The 23,823-nt window shown below is 37.8% G+C and overlaps 1 protein-coding gene across 1 annotated transcript in view; it reads right to left on the reverse strand.

Moving 5' to 3' along the window:
* SLC12A2 (solute carrier family 12 member 2) overlaps window positions 1–23,823 on the reverse strand; it is a 55,741-nt gene that overhangs the window by 11,615 nt on the left and 20,303 nt on the right. The window contains exons 6-18 of the mRNA XM_063423015.1: window positions 23,530–23,640; window positions 19,136–19,244; window positions 18,609–18,736; window positions 18,437–18,521; window positions 14,095–14,249; window positions 9,172–9,279; window positions 8,450–8,573; window positions 7,197–7,298; window positions 5,809–5,964; window positions 4,963–5,062; window positions 4,023–4,134; window positions 1,686–1,826; window positions 1,380–1,486 (exon numbers count right to left, since the gene is read on the reverse strand). Of these exons, the coding sequence (XP_063279085.1) occupies window positions 1,380–1,486; window positions 1,686–1,826; window positions 4,023–4,134; window positions 4,963–5,062; window positions 5,809–5,964; window positions 7,197–7,298; window positions 8,450–8,573; window positions 9,172–9,279; window positions 14,095–14,249; window positions 18,437–18,521; window positions 18,609–18,736; window positions 19,136–19,244; window positions 23,530–23,640 (1,538 nt within the window). The remainder of the gene's footprint in view (window positions 1–1,379; window positions 1,487–1,685; window positions 1,827–4,022; window positions 4,135–4,962; window positions 5,063–5,808; window positions 5,965–7,196; window positions 7,299–8,449; window positions 8,574–9,171; window positions 9,280–14,094; window positions 14,250–18,436; window positions 18,522–18,608; window positions 18,737–19,135; window positions 19,245–23,529; window positions 23,641–23,823) is intronic.

Consider the following 23,823-nt stretch of genomic DNA (forward strand, 5'->3'; position numbering starts at 1 on the left):
TTTGAGTATTAAAAACACCAAAGATGATGTAATTTAATATCAAATTATCTGTAAATTATCTATAATGTGCTTAGTCCCACTACATCTGATACAGTTGAAACTCACTCCAGTCAAAAATATAGGCAAAACTTCCTTACTGTAGAAAAGAGCAAAAACCCTGGATAAACTGCTCAGTAGAAGTGGAGTAAAATTAGTAACAACCTCACCCTCAAAATATAAGACAAGAAAAAGCTGAATGTAACCATATCATATAGTTTGCATTAGTCATTAATCACCACACTTTACATATAAATACCTTGTTCATTACAAACAACCATAAATCAGAAAACTCCCTCCCATATCATTTCCACAGACAGAAATTTCTCAGGATTTCACTAATTAAACACTTCCCTTTAGAAGTAGTAAGACTTGATTAGAAATGTTTGAAGTATCAATGTATTCTACAATAAGTGCAAGAAAAATTGAGGTTGATTCAAGATTTGTTTTGTCTATTATTGAACATTTTGATTTCATTATTTAATATGTTAAGATTTGTAGAGATTAGATGTGTTTCTATTGTGTGCTTCAGAAACTTTTAGTTTTCCAGAAATACATTTAACCTGCAGTTATTCACCTCCTGAGATTTCTTTTGGGATGTGGAGAACCACATGACTTGCTGACCTTGACAGATCTTCCTGCAAAAACCATCCCAAAATAAAATAGGACAAAAAAGCTAACCAACGTGTTTCCTTATTTTTCCACTGTATTTGGCACCCCCGCTCTTCTCTTTAAGACCTGGGTGAAGTGACTTTTTTCTGTCCTTTTCTAGTATCTTCCTGTAAAGCCCAAAGCCCCATCCTCTCTCACTTTTAAAAGCAGAGAAAATGAGAAATACAAAGCACGAAGGAAGTGGGTTAACCAACACTTCAGCTGAACACAAAAAACTCTGTGTAAGTAAAACAAGCATTGTTCTTTTTCCTTAAGTGTTTGGGTAGCAGCAGAAGTTTACTAAATTTTTCAGCCACAACTGGTCTGCCTTTCAGTACTGTCAAGTTACTCTGGGATTTCCTTTCTTTTCTCCTTTCTGTATTAGCCTGGGTGTCAGTGCTGTGTATCTTGAGAGTAAAGTATTTCTCTTCCTTTTTAGACAGTCATTCTCAAACCCTAGACCTCTGCCACAACTCTTTTTAGATACACAAAGTTATTATGGAGATTTCTAATCTGCTTAAACTAAAGACATGCTTATTAATTTCTATATCAGAAAAATCCCAAGGTATTGAAGACTGCTGAATGTAAAATCTAGGTCCACTTGAAAGAGACTTCACATAACTAAGATCTTTCTTACTACCAAACATACTGAAATGGAACATAGCAGCTAAAACTTATTGTTTTCTACTTACTGGAATAAATTGATATAGGTTTCAACATCTCTCATATCACCTTGTTTCCAGTTTTTCTTAAATCCAACAACAAGGGTGTTGGGTCTCATTCTACCCAAACCAGCAGCCTAAGAAGAACAGGAAGTATTTTATAAAACAACATGTTACTGACACAACTAAAGGTTCTGTTTTCTGCTTAAGAGAACAATAAAGTACTTTTCATCAAAGCTTTAAGATAAATTTGCAAGAGGAACATATTTCAAAGTATAAAGCCCTTTCTGATTTTGGTGTGCATCTTGAGCACTTGATTTTTTTTTTTTTTAATACCTGCATTAAATATTGTCCTCCATCCCTTAAATCCTCTGCATGCACTGGTGCATAGAAAGCTTTCATCTTGTTTTTAATTAGCCATCGCTGATATTTAGCCAAATCAGTTGACAGTTCCTTCATGGCTTGCCTCCGAGGACCCTTTCAAAAAAAGGAAATAATAGGAGGGAAGGGAACAAGAATTAGGAATACAAGTAATGGGAGTAAAAAAGCCCTTCCCAATTTTTTAATGTCACTGCTAGAAATGAATTCAAACTCAGAGAACTTCAAAACGTGGTTGCACACTATCAAAAAAAGCCCAAACCACAAAATATCAGGCATTATCAGCAGCAAAAACTAAAAAACATTTACCACTTTTAGGAAGAGGGTTGCTCAAACTTTAGCAATCTTTTTCCTGCAGAGCACAACCCTCTTCCCCAGGGGGTGGCATAAGCTTGTCCTCCAAAGCATTAATGTAGTTTTAAAAGAAAAGGACTTTGTAAAGAAATATACACAGATGCAGGATGACTTTAATATTACACTTTATGGGAGTATTTGTATCCTGCAGTCAAAGTCACCTCCATTTTAAATGCCTACTTTATGTTACTTCTGTTGCGGTGAATTTTTTGTGCTCCTAGACATCAAAATGCAGAATACAGGACGAGGTATAATCAAGAACACAGCAGCCCAGTTTTTGAAGAAGGACACAGACCCAACCACATGGTCAAAGCTACTAAAGAATAAGGTAGTGACACCTTTCCTGTAAGAAAGTCATTTCAAACAGGGAAAGGATATGCTCCCAAAATATCTTCAGAGCTGCTTTCCTACCAGAAGGATGACACCAACCTATTCTTCTCTGCATAAACCTACTTTTTAAAGGCAGTGATTACACCTGTGATATCTCCCTAGCATTACTCAGTTTGTCCTTTCATATTCACTGAACTTTTAAGCATATATAGACAGAAATTAAAAACTTCTTAAGATGGAGTATATGCGTTACATTAACTTGATTTGCTTTAATTTGTTCATTAGGTCAGAAGCAAGTAATATTTGGTAAGTGTAATAAATTTAATCACATTTATGAGTAATCCATGTTTTTATTCAAAGTCTTTCAGGTGTGTCACTAGCACCTTCAGCTTGGTGTCAGCTGCAAACCTGTGGTCCTGCTCTCCCTGTCTGTCACTTATGAAGGTATTAAAGAGCCCAGCACACTGCCCTGGGGGAGAACACTCATCACCAGCCTCCAGCTGGACATGGAGCCACTGATCACAACTCTCTGACTGCATCCATCCACTTCAAATCCTACACCCTTCAAACCCAGGTCTCTTCAATTTGGAGATATCAGTGTCACATGCAACTGGGCTGAAGGCCTTGCAGAAGTCTGAGTAGATGACATGTGTCAGTCCCGGATTACATGTCTTAGTTACACACTTGCTTAAATGTTCTTAGTGATGTGACAAAAGTTTGGCCTTAAGATATGAAGGAAAACGACACTATTCCAATGTGGCAAAATGCATTTACCAAAGTTTATTATCAGAGATGCCGCAGCCTCTCTGTAACTAAACGCAAGGTTTGGTACAGATTACTGTATGACAGCCATCCTACATCTCAATCAACAAAACTCATGACAAGCTGATTCTGAAGAAAAGTTACTAGAAAATTGCTTCCTTCCCACCATCACAGAACCACTCTTCAGATTTACCACAGAAGATATTAACTAGTAAGAAGTGTTAAAATTATGTCCTTGCCAAACCACCCCCACAGTACGCCCTCTGCAAAAACATCTTCACTTGTTCTGACAAAAATACCCAGGGATACTTAGTGAAGTATCGGGCTAGTCAGAAAGGGAAGAGGAAACACTTGACAATTAAATGGATCTGATAACTGTAGGAATAAAAAGCCACTTGGAAGGTTAAAAGCAATTTTTAGCTACTGGCAAAACTGATATTGACTTCCCTGCTCAAGAAGGTTTCTTTCTCCTAGGCTTTTTAAGAACTCTTCAAGGGAATCCATCTCCCAATGTTTACTTCAATTAGAAGAAAAAGGTCCTTCAGCATTTAAGAGTCCAATTATCAAGGGCACTGATTTTTTACAAATTGTCCCCTATAGCATCTGTAGCTGGAATAGTGATGACCCATACATTAGCAAAACTTACCAGTAAATCTCTTCATGCACACTTCATGTCTAATAACACTTTCATAAAAAACAACAACAACCAAAGAAATGAACAAAAACTTAAACATGAGCCAGAAACAAAGTCAAACAGGTTAAAAAAACCAAACCAAACCCAAGCTTAAAGTAGAGAGAAGAAAAGCACAACCAAGGTAACTTTATAAAGTAAAGACAAAATAAACTTACCATATGTACATGGCCACAGATCATCAAGCCCACATTCTTGGTGAAAGCATGGACAAGGTGAAGCAAAGCTGGACGTGCATTTGGAGCACCTGTCATAATTAAGCACTGAGGTCTAGAATTATGAGGGAAAAAAGAAAGATTGGAATGGGAATTAATCTGGAGTTCTGGAGCTTTTCTATTAACAGAAAAATTTCTTCCAATTATTAGCCATAGCAACACATTCCTCAGGGCAAATTTACAACATATTTACGCTGCAAATGTAGTAACCTCATCCACTTTTGTAAGACTATGTTAAATAAGGAAAAGATCAGTTGTTACCCAACTATCAGCAGATCTATGACTAATTGCATAAAAATTCAGTAATCCCATTAAATCTGAAGATCTACACATTTAAAAAGTTCAAGAACAGATTTTAAACAAGATTAGGTCAGAGGGATTAAGTTTTTCTTCCCCTCTGGTAGGTCGCATCCCTTGCATTGTGTAGCTTAGATTCTTCTGTGTTCAGCAGAAATACTGGAATCATAAGCTCATTTTAATATTCCTTTCCTTCAGAAGGCAGAGGCAACCTAGTGCAAGTAAGTCAAAGGCAACTTTTAAATGAATTTTAGAAGTGTCCAAACTTCAGAACTTATTACAGGTGGTAATTTTTCACAGTCATCATGATTAATATGTAATATCATATGAATCCCCTAAATTAATCTCTCTCAAGTTCTTTAGCTGCTCCATTTCACTTTCATGGATGTTTTGTTGAAAACTGTGTTGCTGCCAGGTTTTTCATGATCTCAGAGGATAGCAGCTGTAGTAAGAATCCTAGTCAATCTGTAATTCCATTTACTTGAATGAATCACAGGAGATGAACATGGACTTAATGGAAACCTTGACAGCAAACCTCACGACAGCAATCTAGTGAACACAGAATTTCCTGTCTTTTACGTGTTACCTGAAGTTTTTCACGTGATCTTCCACTCCTGAGAGCCTAATGGAATGCTGCAGTGCATTCAGGTATGTCAAGGCTTGAGTTGAAGATCCCCAGTTCACATCTGTTGTAAGATTTGAGGTTCCAATGTGTTATTTACAGTTGTCCATTGTAAAACTACACGATCACAAAAATGAATGGTGTGCACTGACTACACCCACAGATTTAAGCTACACCTCGCTACATTTTATACAATACTAGTCAACAAACCCTACAGCTTATTAAGGAACTGCATTTAAAGATAACATTTCTGTGGAAGTTTTAGCAAAAAGGTTAAGGAAGGGAGTAACTGACTTTATCTCCACACTTCAAAGATCGTAACTTCACAGTCAAAAGAATAACACTTGAAGAAAAAATGCTATGCCGAGTTATTTTATACCACAGCAAAGAAAAAACTGAATCTCAAAACATTAACTAAACAAAGTCAGATACTTTCAGTGGAAAACTGCTAGATTAAGCAGATCCTCTGAGATGATTATTTTTATGAGGAAAACAAAGACCTCAATATCACCTTGTTGCTCCCATATACATCTCTTGATAGCTGCAATGAATTTACTATTTTTCATATGTATCTTTTCCTCCAATTCTCTTTCAGATATTTATGCCTAACTGGCATCTTCATAATTTGGGAGGAGGGGAACAGCAGTGATTATGCAGGCAAAATTCTATTTAATTACAACTAAAAAGCCTGAAACAGAAATTTAATCTAGTGGTACAAACAGAAAGAAGTTGCTGGGGTCTTTCCCTGCCAAACCCATCATTTTTTCCCTTCTTTCCCCTCTCCACAGTCAAAAGAAGCCCTGTACATACCTGGTTTCTTGTAAGTGACATAGATGTAAAGCCCAAGGACTATGACATAGGTTAGAAGTGCTGCCCACCAATTAATGACAAACATTACAATGCAGCACAGAATAGCTCCAACGAGAGAAATCCACATATTGTAGTATTTGAAAGCAGGGCGCCAGCCTAGTCAAAATAAAATTTGGGAGGGTAAAAGAAAGAGGGAGAAAAGTAATTTAAACAACACTACAAGAGAAGGAAGGCACTGCACTTTGTTCCCTTCTCTGGTACTCTGAATCCATTACATGTGAATGTCTGAGTTTCAGTGATACAGACTGGCACACTAATGCTTTCTGTTTTCTAGCACCTTTCAAATGAATTAGCACCTTTCTCACCCAGATATGTAAATGCTCCCAATTTTGCCCCCTAAAAGCACAGCTCAGAAGGGAAGTTTGAGGATGTTTGTGCCTGTATGTCTATCCAATCAGGCTCCAGTAACTTCTGGCAATAGCTTTGCCTGACATTCGATTTCTCCTTTCAAAAGTAGTAAAGCGTAAATCATCATCTCGTACCTCAGTTTCCTACATACTACTATATTTAGTTATATATTAGTTATATTTAGTTATATATTTTTACTGTTTCCATACAGAAATTCTCACTGCATGAAAAGGAGAATGACAGGTATATCCAAAGAGAACTTGGGTATATCAAAGTACTGGACTGCCAGTGTTTTACATTAGTTGCCACAAGTTTATCCAAAATCAGGTATACACATGCACATCTCCACAAACACCTGCACAATCAATAACTATATTTAATACACCTGTTAAAGTTAGAACAGTTGTGCAAACTATTATACCACCCTCTGAGAAGCAAAAAAAAATAAATCTACTAGTAACTTAGGAAGTTTTTAAGGGAGTTATTCCAGTACAACTGCATGTGGCCTGGGTATAATGTACATCTGTTCTGTAGATACCAGGTTTTGGCTTATTCCTGTAGTTTAACCAACCTTCTACACTAACAACTATAAAAACATAGCAGTAACACCGGCAATTCCTGTTTCTTCTGGACTGGAAGACGAAATACATTAAGAGAAACTGAAGACAACAAAAGGGTGGTTTGCCAGCATCAGCTACTGAACTAGCAAGAACCCTTTTTCCCCAAGTTTCTGAAGAAACTGAATTATTCTGTGTTCCCTCACAAAGATGACACAACTAGTAGCCTCCATGCCCTACTGGACCACCTAGTTCTCAAAATATCACAAGACCCATGAATAAAACATACTAAGCTTTTAATGGCGTGAGAACCAAATATGAATTTAATAATTAACCTAAACCTTAATTTATCTTAAAACCTTTAAAATTGTGTTTATGCATAAAGGAATTGCAAGGCTAAACTCCCACCCCTAAAATTCATACCTGGAGATTTTGCAAGAGAAGCATGGAATACAGAGAAGTTGATCAAGGCATATGAGGCCAAGAAGAAATTAGAAATAATTGGAGCAATGACATTCAGTTCAGCTGTAAAATGAAGAAAAGAAGCTGTTATCAAAAGTATCATCCAAGGGCTTTGCAGATTACAGAGTAAAAATTCTGCTACAAAGAATCTTATTTTCTGACGAGAAAGTAAGTTTACCCTTTTTGCTGACAGAGCTTTATGCCAATGATCTCTTGTTTACTCTTTTAACAGTTAGGAAGTGTAGCTTTCAGTTTCAAACATACAAGCACTACCAAATGTTCTAGAAGCACTCTATACTTTATCAAGATCATTAATTGAGAAAAGTTCATTCCCAGCAGGGCTTGGATCAAACCGTGCACTAATACACTGCACTCTGAAGAATGCCAGAAGATTCTAGCATTACAGGCCAACATGATCACAACAGTGATGCTTACATCCCCTTCAGTGAGAGGGAAAACCCTCATCCTCTCTTCTTTCCTTGAGGCAGCACGGTACAAAACATTTGTATGTGTACTCTCACCATCATAAAAAAAAAAGTGATGAAAATGCAGAATGTGCCATCCTAGTCTGCAAGTCTCTAGTTACAATCAAGCTTCCAGTCAGCATGGGTCAGTAGGGACCCCACAGCTGTATCTCTGCCTCAAGCAGATGTGGAGGAAGGAGAACAGAGCAAATTGGAAATGAAGTTTAAAGCACTGGCACAAGACTTATAGATGGACACAGCAAAATTAGTTTGCCACCTGCAGAGAACACATGTAATTAATTATACCTAGACAACCTCTAGCAACAGCAATGTCAGCACTCAGCTCTACCATTTTCAACTTAACAGCAAAGCACATTTTAAATAATATTGCTCATGTAAGTTTATATTTTATTGAAGCTGTCATTATTAAAAATCTGAAATGAACTTTCATATTTACAAGATGTTAACACTGTCTCCAGCAAAGGATGTATTTCTAATTACTGATAGTACCTAAAGATGCAGATCTATGATTAAAAAGAGAAGTGCAGTTAAAATTTACTTCAGTTCTTGACAGAGTTGTACCTAGAAGATAGGTGAAAGTAAGCCTCAAAATAACCAGATTTAGAATACTGGCTTAGAATTAAGCTGTGTGTTACATCTCTACGACCCTGTCATCAACTCGACAATATGTATGAGAACGCTTTCTAAAGGAGAAAAGGGACTTGAGATTTACTTTAATTTCAAACTAACCAATTAGTATGAATCCAAGGGCAATTAAAAACGTTAGAATATATCCTCTTAGTGGTTCATTGTTCTTCCCATAGCCTTTAGCAAACATCTGAAATCCTGGATAAATGCTGTCCTTGCACAAAGCCTAAGGGGAAAAAAAAAAAAAAAGGCATCAAGAGTCAACATGCATTTTGCTCTTGCCATCTTCCATTACATAATATCTTTCTGAACACTTCCTGATGGTTTATAACCATCATGGACTAATTGTATTCTCAACTGTCTTCGCATCTTGACATTTTGCATTTCCACTATTCTGTCCTTCTGTAATGTCAACCTGCAAGAAGCAGCTTTGCTCTTCTGTAAGTAACTGTCTGTTTTCCCTGTCTACTGTCTTACAATCACAAAAAATCTTTTTTTGTGGATGGTATTTTCTCAGGAAGTGGAAAGTTGGCCAATATACACACTAGTTCTCTGCATCAATAGTACTGACTCCTCATTGAAATTTAACCTAATTAAAGACAGAGAAGGATATTCAATAGTTAAAAAGAAGGTAGAGCAAAATACACTCAGGAACCTGAAGAAACAGTAACAAACTGTTCTCCCATTCTAAACAACAGGTAAATATTAGAACAATCTACTGATGTAATTTGATAGGAATCATGATGGCAGTATGTCAGAATCCCCTTCCAAAAATCATGACTCAAAATTAATTCAAAATATTATTGTTGTCTTCCCTTACTTACCTGGAAGATCTTAGGGGCACTCACAAGAGATGCTAATGCAGATGACAGGGTGGCTGAGAAAATACCTGCAGAAATCAGTGGTGCAAATCCTGATACCATGCTCATGACCTGAAAAACAAAGTATTTTTTTAAATATGTGAAAAAGTACACTACACAAATAGATGGCACCATTAACTACACAAACAAAAAAAAATACTATGCACTCTTCACTTAAAAGCTGTTTGAGTATCATGTATTCACATAAATGACTGAACTAGAGACAGATCACGGAATATAAATGCATCCTGGTTTCAGGACAAGAGATGGTGGCTTTTCATACAATATATCTATAATTTGAAGCTTAAATTATCAAGCGCAAAAGTCTTTCCTCACGGGCTCATAAGAAGATCAGAAGGAAGTAATGGACGAAAAATACTCTGGAGTGTGTTACATATTCCAACCAACCTATTGCTGACTAACATGGTCTCAGAAAGCCCAAGCAATAAAACAAGCGAAACTGAGGAACATTTTGGGAAAGTTCACTGTCTTTTCTCGGAATCCCCATCATTTTAAGTCAGGCTTTTTTTCCCCCAAACAAAACCACAAGGTCAAGACAAACTTGCTTCCTATCTCTCCAAGATCAAATCCCAGCACATCTCTTTAATCTCAGTGACAGAAATCAAATATGCAATCCTTGGTAAACTGGATGAATAATGAGATGGTAATTTCCAGTACCTCGAAGGGTCTTAAAAAAAGAGGGAGCTTATAAAAAGTGAGTGCCATTGCTGTCCATGGCATGTGGATTAGCAGAAGATCATCTGGAAGAAGATCATCACCCTTTTAACCTAAACCACTCTATGACTCCACTATTCCACTAATTATTTCTTTACCATAGTTGCATCCAGCTTTGCATCTGTCTTGTGAACTAAGATACCCAACTACGTAATTAAAAAACATTCATCATTTAACAGAATACCTTTCTTTACAAAGAAAAAAACTCAAGTTGCTTTAAGACAGCTAGTGCTGAAGAATTTTAGTCAATAGACCAAATCCAGTTCAATAGATTTGAAAAGCAGGGTGCTTTTCAAGTACAATGTAGTTCCGCATCATTTGCAGTGTTTACTTGCCTCTTTCACCCTGGCAATCTCACTTGAATTATCAGCAGAGCAACTAAACAGAGGCAAGAAAACACATGCAGAAGTCTCCTCTTTTAAAGTTACTGTTACTTTTAAGTTACTGAAACTGTAGAATCTTGCTATCTAAAGAAATATTACTAGGTCAGACGTTCTTCAAAATAATCTACAGATGATTAGCAAAGTTTTGTTCACTAGGGTACATGGTTCATGGTAAGATTTAGTGGGTTTTAGGGTTCATGGTAAAATTTAGTGGATTTCTCCAGACCAGACTGACAAAGACTGTTGGGCCTCTCAGTCAGTTGAATTTCTGCACTACATCAGGTTTCACTGGTCAGTTCAAGGCATGCCTTGCTTGAAAAGAGGAACTTAATAAATGGATGTTGCAAAAAACAAGAATAAATTATCTGTCAGAATAGTGTGACAAATGAAGGAGAGAATTTCCTGAAGCCTACTTATAAGTTTATAACAGAAAAAAAAGGCACGTAAGGACTATAATCATGGAGGAGTGAAACTAATAACACATCTATTAAGCTATCTCTCTTATGCCTTGGTTTAATTTAATTTCATAAGCAACAGAAAAAGTTACAGTTCTAAATGGCAGTTTCTAATAACCGTACATTATGTTACAGAATAAAACTTAAGGATGTAAATGCTTTACTACTATTGTAGAAACAAACTTTTGATATAGCAACATAATAAACAAGTGCAGAATAATTTTTATAGAAGCAGTATGTATTTTTTCCCTGCACGAATGCCTTAATCAATCTTCCCTCATTATAGAGGGAATCTGTGTAGAAGTTTCCATCACTTTTCCTCCCATATGTCAAGAACGTTTTTACTTTGATGCCTTCACTTTACTACACTTGCCTCAACTTGCTATTTGCTTCTGGCAATTGACTCCTATTTTACATTCTCCTCCTAGGTTCTGTCCAATGCTTCCAACTATTGACACTGTCTATTCTTCCCTATTACACTATTTTATAAATTTGAGAGCTATCCCAGCAAAGCCTATGCAGTAAATATTTGGCATTTTAAAAGCCAGCAAGGTATGCCTTAGGTTAAGAGAATTTAGGAATCTTCTCTCAGCTACAAGAATACAGGGGGAACCAGATCAAGCAGAATCAGTGTGCTGTGGTGTTAAACTTCCCTCCTTCCACCTCCAACACAATTCAGACCTCCTGACCACAAACCAAGGAGCCCACAAAAAGCAGCTACCCATAGCACCGAAATTTTCATCCCTGCAAACTCATGCAAAAATGGGCAGTGTGGCCCTGTAATCACTGGTTACAGGGCCACACTGCCCTGTAACCACTGGTGTGTTGACACAGACATACAGTTTCTGCTGCTAAGGGCCTCATTATGTTTGCCTGGCATTTACAGTTAAGACAGTTTCCTAAATTTCAAACATTTGACATCATCAAATATTGCATTTTGACTATTTAGTTCCTTGGTCCAGAACTCTGGAGCAAACAACTGAGTTTTATGCTACTTTCAACCTTCAACCAAAGTTGAAAATAAAATTCTGCATTTTCATTACCAAAGCTGTAACGTCTTGTTGGAAAGCTCTATGCTGAGGCAATAGAGCCCAGAAAAGAATTTTGAAAATATTCTTCTTCCAGGTGACAGCCTAGGCACAAAATCACTACTGACACTGAACAGAAATGTCAGAAGCCTGTGAGGACCTGTAATTCACTAACTATGAGAGAAATTACAGATGGTCTTCCTAGGCAGGTCTGACTAAGCCTGTCTCACCTACTGTCCTCATTTAGAGTTTCTCATCTAAGATTTCCACAGGCAAATCATAGTACAAGTCATCCATCTGCTGCCTGAACACACCCAAACCCTGAGCTGCCCCAGCACAACTCCTGATCAATTCTTTGCCAAAAGAACTGAATGCAGCATAAACTGTCCTGAAGCGATAAAGTCATTACACTGTGAACACAAACTGGCACTTTCTGCCCCAGAACCTGCCGGTTTATAAGCTGGAAGACAATATAACAATCTCCTCTCACCTCAGGGATTAATTTTAATTTGTGCAGTATTTGTTCTCAGTTATTTACCACACAGAAAAGAGATGCAAGTTTGAGCTTGAGAAGTGCACAAGCTTGGACACCACCTTCCTACACACATCACGCTCTGCATAAGGGAAAAAAATACCTCTCCTTACACCTAACAATCAGAGATACAAAGTTGAGAGCAGTTCAGTTACAAAATGGACAAGTTTCTCCCTAGATAAACAGCCTCTCACATAGACATTTTCCTTCTGACACCTTCTAAGAAGACAGAATCAGACTCTTCTCAGAGATGCACAGCAAAAACTGGGAGGGTGAGAGAAAAAATATCAAGGGAGAGTCGCACTGGGTATTAGAAAAATGAAATTTCACAGAGAAGGTTTTCAAAACTACAACCAAACAGGGGGGTATGAGGGGTGCTGCATTTTCTGTGCTGCCTCTAGCCTTAAAAGTCACTTTTCCTGATTGACACCATTTTTTCCACAAAGAGAAGGAAGAATAATTTGTGAGGCAGAAATACTCTGTAAGTACAAGTAACATTTACATTAAGAACCGTACAAAAGTCATGACTTAGAAGACACAATCAGAGAAAACCAGTTACAGGCTATTCACAGCTGTGCATCTGACAATATGTAGGTTCTTTTGAGCTTAAAAAAAACAATAAGTAATGAGATTCTGCAAATTTGTCAATACTGCAAGGAGCAATTCTTTCAATCCCACAAGAGCAATTCTGACTGGGTTAACACCACACAAGACACATTATTCTACAATAACAATTTAATCAGTGGATTTCAGCTCAATCTCTCACCAACTTTTTGTACACATGTTAGAAAAACCTTGTGCAAAGATGGGACTACCACAAAGTAAGCTGGAATCAGTGGGCAATAAATTAATTTTTCTTGGATTCTTTCAAACTATTACCAGTACTTCATGAACAACTCAGCTGGCTGAGTGAAAGTGGTGAAAGACTATGAATTACCCCTTAACTTGTGGAGGATTTTTGAATATTCTGACATCACCTTTAATGAAAATTCATTACCTTATTACCATTAAGGACGATGCTGTGATAAATATGTAAAACAGTTTTAAAAATTCAGTGTTATTTTCTAAAAAACTTAAAAATTTATCAAGGAGGTTACTGATAGAGGCTACCTATGATTATTCAACATCACTACTGAAAAATGAGTACATCTACCCCCATCAGTGAATGATGACACTCAGGTATCTAAAGAAAGCTGCAGCACCATCACATAAATCTAAGCAATTTATTCCAAAAAAGAGTAAATATTTATACAACCTGAGTATAAACACCTTAGAGTTTTCAACATGTATACATTTTTTTTGCATACCAGCTAGAGTATAACACTCATCTATTTCAGATAAAGCTTGTATTTATGGAGATGAGCACATTTAGCCTATAACTTTTCCTAATAAGCAACTAAAAAAACAAAACCCAAGTCAACAAATCCAAGGAAAAAAACAACAAAACCTGCCAAAATAACAACAACAAAAAATCCAACTAAAACAACCCCCCAAAACAGCAACCAACCAAAAAAACCCACCAAAAGAACACCCAAAATGACGAAAAAACCCAAATGAAACAAAAAACCCCACCAAAACAAAAAAAACCCAACAAAATGTGCACAGCCCCCCCAAACAACAAAAACACAAAGAAATCCACCAAAAAACATCAAAAAACAACCAAAAAACCCCATCAAAAAACCAAACAAAACACCAAACTGACCAAAAAAACAAACACAAAACCCAATATACAGATTAAGGAGTAAGTTTTATACCTGGAAATTGTTCATCAGCCCATACTGACACCCTGCCCCTGCCTGACAGGATGAGAAGTCATAGTTTAGTTTGCAGGCTGCAGCAGTGCAATTTGTCAGCTCGGTGACAATGGTGTCATTAACATTCCCTGTGGCATCTCGAACTACACAGGAACCTATAATGGACACAACAATAGAAAAAAGCATTAGAACTGAACCAGAATTTAAGGATATGTGTTAACGCTTTTTGATTTAAGCATAATCTCACAGAGCTACATTAAAATACAGCTTTTAGTTTTTTAGCACACTGCAGTACTAAGCCTACCTTCACTATGAAAAACAAATACAAAATAACTGCTGCCTTGGCTGAAACAATCTTTAGGGTTTTTTAAATATATCTGATTGTAGGAAGAAATAGAAAGCTTTAGCACAGAGGAAAACCATGTCAGTAGACTTGCAAAAGTTTAAGAGCACAATTTTAGCTGAAAATACTATTTCTCTGAAGCGTGAATTTCCAAATAGAACCTGAATTGAACTCAGTATTATACAACACGACTGGATTTGACAGGACTGGCACAGGGTGCCCAGAGAAGCTGTGGCTGTCCCTGGATCTCTGAAGTGTCCAGGGCCAGGCTAGACAAGCCTTGGAGCCACCTGGGATAGTGGAAGGTGTTCTTGCCCATGGCAGGCAGGGGTGGGAACCAGATGGTCTTGAGGGTCTCTTCCAACACAAGTCATTTTATAGTTTTATACTATAAAACTATTTTAAAATACTTTTCAGCTTTATACTTTCTCTTTTGGTCATTTTTCCTACAGGAGTGAATATTTGTTTTGTATGTACAGATGTTTGCAGACAGGTATACATTCTGTTGCAGTTGTTTTTTTTCACTACGACTCAGCCACTAAAAGGGTAAGTTGCATGAAAACAGTTGCATGCCATTTCCCAATGTTTAAATAAACCAACTCCTATGTGATGGTTTATTTAAACATTTCCCAATGTTTAAATAAAACAACTCCAAGGTATTTTCAGTTGGTTTCTTGGTGAAAAAAAGACATACAATGCCGTTTCTCTCGTATTTTTTTATAGTCATCACCTTAACTACTGTCTTCAATTCATCTATGATTATTTTTAATTTTGCTGATCAAGAAAATGCTGGAGAAAGAGCATTTCAGCCTGTAAGTATTAAGAAAAACTAAAGAATACTAAAAGACCATTAAGTTTTCTATTTCAAGGGGGCTTTGTCTCATGTATGACCAAAAGTAGATCAGACTAAGTATTATTTAACATTCTGTGGTCTAACAGAAGAGGTATTCAAACTGTTTGAACACCAGGTAATACTTCCATGGACTGGAATTAAACAAGGAGTGGGGAAAAATCTACAGAGTCAATAAAACTCCCTTCCTTTAATCTTTCAGGAACCTGAATGACAAGAACTGCCTTGCAATAGAACCCCATGAGAGCTCAGGGCCTAAATTAGGTACATGCAAAGTAAAGAAGGCAGAGGTCTGCTGCAAGTTTAAGTTTGTACAGTAGTATTCCTAGGCATCTATGTATATTGTCTCTCTTCCATGGGGAAAATGAACTCCTAATTAGCTATATCATATTTTATATGATATAGCTAATTAGAATTTGAGCCATCAGAATTTGATTGAAAGCCCACTGCAACACCTGGTCCCAGTAGATGGTCATTAATTAATCCTTCCACTTTTTATTTCCTTTTTAGTTACTTATGCCTAACTGGCTAAATTACAGGAAAATTTTCCTACACAAAACACTTGTCATGATTTTTTGTGAGTATGTGGAGGAGCTGAGGTTTTTTTACTGTTTTCTTGTTTAAATGAGGTTAAAAGCTCTGTAAGAGGAAAATGTTTCTCCTTCACTACACAAATATTTGCCCCAGCCACTCAAGCAGTAAATAACAGACATGACAACACACCTCTCAGCCGAACTATTTGTAAATAACATTTTGTTGGTGACAGATTGCAGTGGCAGGCCCATAATACTGAACAACTTATTAAATATCTGCAATGCACTTCCACAGCCCTCCTCTTCCTCATTTTGTCAAAGTTCAAACTTGGCTGGTTTGACAGGACTTTCATACATGGAATCAAAATACGGCAGAAAGAGATACAGCAGTAGGAACAAAATTAATGTGGGCTTTACTGTGAGAGAATGTAGAACAGCAGCCAGCCAGGCCAGCCCCGTTCTCAGCAGAAGACACTTAGATAAAAGTAACAATGATAAATACTACTTTCTCTACCTTTTCCATTCAGAAAAGTTTCATTTATTTATATGATTCTGGCAGCATTTTCCCTAAAAGTCTCTAGGTCTTCCCTCCTATGAATAAAAGATTTCACATTTTCACAGGCATTTACAAGCATGTTCCTGCTGAAGTCAAATACAGCTTTGCCATGCTTTAAGCATGAGAAAGTTTACAGCCATCTCTATCAAGTTATCTCTTTAATATATGAATTCCAGAGGTACTACAGCCCTTCAGACTGCACTTCAGAGTGTTTAATTTTACTAGTGTTGTAAACACCTACAGTTTGGCTGTTGTTAGTTTTACTTTCGTAACTACAGGAAGCAGGTCTTCATGCTACTCAGAACTTTGGCTTTTTTTTTCTTAGAGCTTCCCTGTTTTTTAAAGTGATAAATACAGTTCTTTGAAATCTATCTTCCAAGATTTTCGATGCAAAATTGCCTGTGAAGTCTGCCTCATGCCACCTGCATGTCTGCATTCATCCTTTGCTAAATTATGAAACTGCATGCCTACATCTTAGCTACCTTTTTGAAACAGCTGCCCAGCTCTAGCTGCAGGATCAGTAATTTTCCTTTTTTCAGCCTCTTCTACTCAGTTTAGCCCTCTTACTAACTACAGAGCATACAAATTGTGAGTTAAAGTCAGAACATCTTCCTCTTCAGCTATGACTACTTTGGAATATTTACTAGCCTGTTTAAATCTTCAGTGACCTGCTGACCACTCCTCTGGGAAAGGAATCAAAGTATTTGTATTTGTCCAATATTCCTAATCCAATGCCTCAAAAGGAGCTAAATTTCACTCGTAATCTCTGACTCCTGCTGCCATTTTCTAACTACCAGAATTCAAAGTGTAAGTCAGTACACGGCAGAACACTTTTGATGAATCAAACAATTTCACATCCAGTTGGTTTTGCACACTGCTTCTTTTGTCAATTTCGTATTGCATTTTTCATCTTTGGAAGCTGATCAAAGTATTTCATTAAGAAGTGAGTATTAACAATAATTCTAGTCTTGTGTGGGTTGAGGTTCCAAAGGATTCAAATTTGGTAGCAAGTGGTCTACATAGTCAATCTAATTAGGAAATGAGTGTAGCTCATTATGCTGCATAAAGCACAATCACTACACAACTACTTGGCAGAGCTACACTCCCACGCTAGCCAACAGAGGCAAACTAGGAAGATTGGTATCTTTGAAAAGGAAGTATCATTAGTGGTAAAATCAATGGTAGTCTTATAAATGAGAATTTCATTCAAAAGGCACCACAGCTCTTATAAAAGAAGGTCTTTCATATAAGAAAAAATATTATTGTTGTCAGAAGATTGTTTATGTGACATGAGTAAAAAAAATTTCCAATCACAGGCAAGAAATCTATATGATTCAATTACAATCCTCTAATCTTAAGGTTACCAGAATTATTTTATGTGTGGGAAAAACTTAGTTAACCACTGGTAATCTACAGCAAAGCTGGTATCAATCCCAGGGCAACTTCTACAGAAGATTTCAAACAATTATGGGGTGAGAAAGATTGGGAAGAGAAGACTCAGATCAGTCTGTGATTATTTCTCTTTACACAAGAACATGACACTTCCAAAAGCAGGCTGACAAGAACTTAAGGCCTTTCTTGGTCTCCTCCCTCAACTGGGGAATTACTGCTCAAACATCCTCACCATAGTGCTGTCTGATCATCCCACAGTTCACTGCAGGTAAGTGGCTGATTACCATAATCCTCAAAACAATACAGTTGTATTTTCAGTGGGTATTTCCTGAAAACATGCTTTTCTAATCCAGGGATTATCCCACTGGTAAACTGTAAATCCTTTCACATAAATAACTGCAACAAATGGGGAAACGCCATAGAAGTCTTTTGTCATCTTTAGTCTGAAGCACTTTTCTTAGAAAAGCATCAGTCACTTCAGACAATTATAAAACTGAAACTGAAAACTGAATCTCCCAGTAGTAAAACCAGAAACCTTTGGCTATTACTTTCACCTGCTGCAAAGTCAATTACACAACGACTTTACATAACAAACTACATAAAACCATATCAAAATACATCCTCAGAATGAACATGAAAGGATAAAGTCAAAAACATTCTCTATTTACCTACAGATACTGCAATTCCTATGTAAACCAATGTAGTGATTAAGATGGCCAACAACGTTCCTTTAGGTATGGCTGACTGAGGATCCTGAAAGAAAAACGTCAGTGGACAGTGATGACAGAGGTCAATGCACATTCGAATGGTTGTGACAAATGTTTTTAATCCACTACTTACTGCAAGGTCCCCTGAGATATTTGCACCAGCAAGTATGCCAGTTGCAGCAGGGAAGAAAATAGCAAACACAGAAAAGAAAGTTTCCTCTTGTCGGAAATCCGGTCCAAAATTCTCCATGAATATTTCAGCTGCAATGGGAGATTTAAGTCTGTCAACATTCACATAGAAACTGAAATATTAACCCATTTACAGCCACTATCAGACCAACAAAAAAGCTGACAGTCAAGGACCTTCTTAAGACTAAGCATAGAATATTTAAGCCCTAATTCATCACTTCAACTCAAAGTCAACACAGTAAATTTAAGCAGATTTAAAGGTAGAAAAATACAGTAAAATCTAGTTTTTAAGAATTTAATAGGTATTCAATATTAAGCAACATTCAACTGCAGAAGTTTGAAGAAATCAGGAATAAAAGTCTCCATAGTTAAGCAGGATTATAAGATATATTAGATGTTTAAGTTAATTATAACAGCTTATTTTGGAAAAAAAAGGTATTGTTTACCATACTGTAAACTGTTCCAACATACCGTTATAACCAAAGAAACCTTTGGGCTTCTTGCTGTCCAGAGGAATAAATGTTCCTATGACAAAGTCTCCAATAGCAAGTATGAGGATCACCAGCAGGACTATCTGTGCCTGTAACACAATGACTGCTGTCAGAAAGGAGAACTTGTTCTTTTCACAATATCAAGTGTTGTGCTATAAAAAGTAAATGTTTACTTGATTCCAAATTCAATTCACCTTCTCAGCACGTTCTCTACAAAAAAAAAACCCGAGGAAAGCGGGAGAGAACTTGTACAAGGATTTTTAATTACGAAATAGGAATAATTTCCAAGTTTTATGCCTAACCAAAAAGGCTTATTATTACCAAATGCCTCAAAATTATAGTTCTAAAGACAAAATGCTTAAAAGGCGTAATTTTTCTACATACAAACCTTCCAGAAGGAGTACATTTGAGGAGACTGAAAAAACTTACATCAAAATAGTCAAATGGCAATACAAATGCTACTACTGCATTATTAGCCATGGTCATACTTTGTCTTATACTCTAGTATGTGATATCTGCTAAAAATTTTATTACATCCAGAATCAAACAGCTTTTGTTCTCTATTTTACACAAAGAACCAGGTTATTCTGCCACATTCTCATGTTCTCCACCCCTACTTAGGAAATTAAATTGCAAACTACAACAATTACTTGTTAATTTCTAGTTTTGAGACATCTTTTATTGAAACCTAGATTTTTAGTCACTCTTCTGCAGAACTATTATAAGCTCTACAAGCTGAACAAGTAGTACTTTAAACTATCCAACACTTCAAAAGTGTGAACAAAGATAAACCTTGGCATTGTAGGAATGGTTCTGGTCTTCCATTTAAATAAGCAATCACATTGCTGTTATCTTTGGGGTTATTTGATTCCTCAGAAAGGAATGCCAGTAGCTTAGGGAAAACTATTCACAGACCATTTTTAGGCCTAGGATCGGGAGTTAACGTGCAATATCACTATAGCACTGCTGATGCCTACAAAACAAAGTTTTCAGTTCACACATCCTCTCAAGAAAACAGGGTGGAACAATAATAAACAGAGCAAAATGGCCTGGAGCAGATTACAAGTCCACTTGAAGAAACAGTTTGTGCTCTTTATTTAGATCTTTGTAAAGCCTCAAGAATAGGTGGAAGGTGTAAGGATACAGCTGGGTGCTTATATAAGTCTTCAGTAAAACAGAAACATAAACATGAAGCTATCACAGAGCAATTGCCACAAGTGGGTTTTTCCAGTAACTAATCTAGGCTTCTCCCTGAAGCTAGGGATGTTTGTTGAATATCTTATTTAAATTCCAAAGTCTGAAAGAACGGGCTTCTAAGACTTCAACCCAAAGAACAGAGCAGTAAACACCACAAACTCTGAAGAGCTATTTTTTAAAGCAAACGTCCCTAGAAACAATCCCAGTCTCTCCTCACTTTTAGATCTAATTCTAAGGCATTATTATAGATTCCCCTGCTCCATTTTCCAAGGCATTCTCTACGATTATGGCTAAGGCACAGAAGAACACCACAGATCGAGACAGAAACATAAGTGTTTTGCTCTGCTGAGTTGTATGTTAGGCCACAAGAAATGCTTGTTTGACAGGTTCTGTTGCCTACTATTGCTCCAACTTGTCTCCTTCCACGATAGAGAAACCAAGTCCTGACTTTCACATTGAGGATAGGACAAAAGCTACTCCTAAAATAAGGATGACACTGCAGTAATATCACAATTCAGGTGCAGAAACATTAAACAGAGATTTTCATGCTAGCTACTGTTATATAACTGCTCATGCTGCACAGCAAAACTAAGATACTTCTTATGACTTCAAGTGGCAGTGGCCAGAGGATTAATAATTCTTTCAAAACAGTTCAGGATAACGAGGTCAGCATTGTTTGCAGTTGAGTGTATAAAGACAGCATCACAAATTCAAGTTATAGACAGTGAAGGGTTACCTGAGAAAGGTAAACAGTTTTTACAGAAGTTCAACTTAGAAGTTCTCGCTAAAGTCAATTTCTGTAAGTCTCTTTTCTCCCTAGCAGACTGAAGCAATGCACTCGATCTTCACTTATTTCTTCTAGGATTCCTATTTCTTGGAAGCAACAATTATAAAAACCTCTCCTTATTCTGATTATAAATACCATCATCATCTTGATGCAGGAGCGTAAGAAACTTGTAACAGATCTTGAAAGATTCCTTCAGCTGCCTCTCAGTGCAGAAAATAGGAGCTATTGTGATATAAGTTGGGAAGGAATGCCCAAGTGAGAGGCTCTTCTCAATTTTTTTTTTGAGCATATTATGGACAGATATTCAGAAAAAGCCTACATGGTGCAGGAAACAGAGTGAGCTACACTGCTTCATAATGCCAAGCAGAGAACTAAGGCAGCTTGCCTGTTGAGGTATGTCGTGGTTGGGGGGGAGGTGAATTTTTCCAGGGGGGTGTGGGCAAGCCAATCAGTGATCAAGTTTCTGCTGGCACTTGTCACTCGGAGGTTTGGACACGCCTCTGAGGACACAAGGGGTTAAAAGCAGGACTCCAGGGGGATTCACTCTCTTTTGAGTTCCGGTTTCAGCAGAGAAACATCTCCTGTCCCCTGCTCAGCTTTGGGCTGAGTTGGGGAGGGGAGCCACGTGGCCGGGCTCAGGAAAACCACGCGGGACTGAAGTAAGCTGGGGCCCAGGGGGGAGAAGAGAATGGACAGGACTGGAACTGAGCTGCCCCGTCCAGGATGGAGGGGTGGAAAACTGTGCAAGTGCCTTCCCTGTGTGCTCACCCCCCTCACCCCCAAACTCCGGGAGAAGGTGCCCAGCCAGGTGGGAGTTGCCGAGCCTGGGAGTGCCTGAGCCTGAAGCCCTGCCGAGAGCTAGAAACTGTTAACCCTTGCTTGGCAGAAAGAAACTTTTCTTAGACATTGATTCTCATGACTGGTGGTTTCGGAGGGGAGAAGGAAGCGGCCTGGGACTGAGATAATAAAGCACGATTGGAAAGAACCCGATGGGCAGGGAATTGAAGAAGAGTGGCTTTTGAGCTGGACTTTTCTTGCATAATGTTAGCCATAGACTGAACTCAAGCCTCCTTTGAACATAAACTGCATTTGGGTGGATACAGCTGCCACTGCTTTTGCTACAGTGACTGGCACTTGAAGAGTGGAGCGAGCAGAGAAGAGAGGGGGAGGGTGAGGTTGTGCCCTCTGCCCTCAGGGCAGACCTGCTCTCAGAACCTCGGCCCCTGGGTAAAAAGGGGAGAGCTCGGCATGCAAGTATCCTTAAAAGAGCCCTGTATGCAGCTTCAGCCTATGGACAGCGGTGAGAGTGTTGGACATAGGAAAGAGGAAGTGTCCCCTGGCAGACTTCTCCGGGTGGTGCCATGGGTGACATGGAAACACATAAGGGGTGGACCCCTGTTTTCTGAAGAACAGTCTGTGGTGCGAGAGAGACTCCTCTCTCCCTTGCTGAATTGAAGATTGGGGTTTTTTTGAGTGGTGATTGTTTGATTTAAAACCCAAAGGTTTGGTCTATGGAGAGTAATGTGTGGGGGGTGGAAACTGGGGGAAGAGAAGAAATGTTCTGAGAAGTTTCTATTTCTGTCTCTGTGTGTGTTTAAGAGTTTTCTGTCTCTTTCTTATGTAATGTAATAAAGTTTTGTTTTTGTTGTTTTCAAGATTTAAGCCTGCTCTGCTCTGTTCCTGATCACATCCCACAGTAGTTGTTAGGGAAAAAACATATATTCATGGGTGCATTAACATCTGGCCAGCGCTAACCCATGACAAGGTATTTTTCAGTCAGAGCTGACCTAAGACTGTGCAGCCACAACATGAGGGAAGGAGGTTTTTCATTCTACACATTCATGACCACCAACTTTCAAAATCCTTCCCCATGCTAGGTCCAGTGAATGCATCCCACTGTTTGGCTGTTTCCAGATGAAAACCAAACCAGAAGAGAATGGAAGAGAAGGCAAGGGTACTGCATTTGAACTACACAGTTCTAGACTGGCTTTGGTACCAGCTGTGTGTTTTTCATCCTCAGAATTTGCCTACAGTTCATAGTAAGGGAAAATTCCCATGCTGAAGTTCTTACCTTCTCTTGTGCTGCAATTGCCCAGAAGAGGAAAATACCGCTAATCTACTTGAAAATGTCATTAAGAGTGGATTATTTAGATTCTCACAGATGCTTCAGCTTCCAGTGAAGTGGTTTAAGATTTGAAATGCTGTTCAGAGCTGCACATGCTAGTGTCAGACCAAGAGCTACAGCATAAAAGTCAACTGACTTCTAATGTAACATTTTGCAGTACTGCATACACTGAATATACTAAAAATAAATCAGACGGCTAAGGTACAAATACAGAATCAAAATTATGAAGCAGAGAATAAAAAAAAAAAAGATGGGAGTTCCTTACTTTTGCTTCCCACTCCATTCCTGCAATGGAAATGCCCAGCAGTATGACCACTGTGATAGCCCCTATGATTCTGATATCATTCATTTCATCGATCATCAACGTTCCATTTTCCTAACAAAACAAACAAAAAATAAAGTCATATACTTCATTAAGTAAATACCTTCCCTACGAAAGAATGGCTTTTCCTTCACTGTAGTTTATTAGTAGTTAACCTGCACACCACAAATTTACAAATTGATTGTAAATTCCTTTTAAGGATACAAGTAATTTGGGTTTTCCATTGTTTCTAAATCA

The sequence above is a fragment of the Prinia subflava genome, chromosome Z (assembly GCF_021018805.1).
Source record: "Prinia subflava isolate CZ2003 ecotype Zambia chromosome Z, Cam_Psub_1.2, whole genome shotgun sequence".
NCBI lineage: Eukaryota > Metazoa > Chordata > Aves > Passeriformes > Cisticolidae > Prinia > Prinia subflava.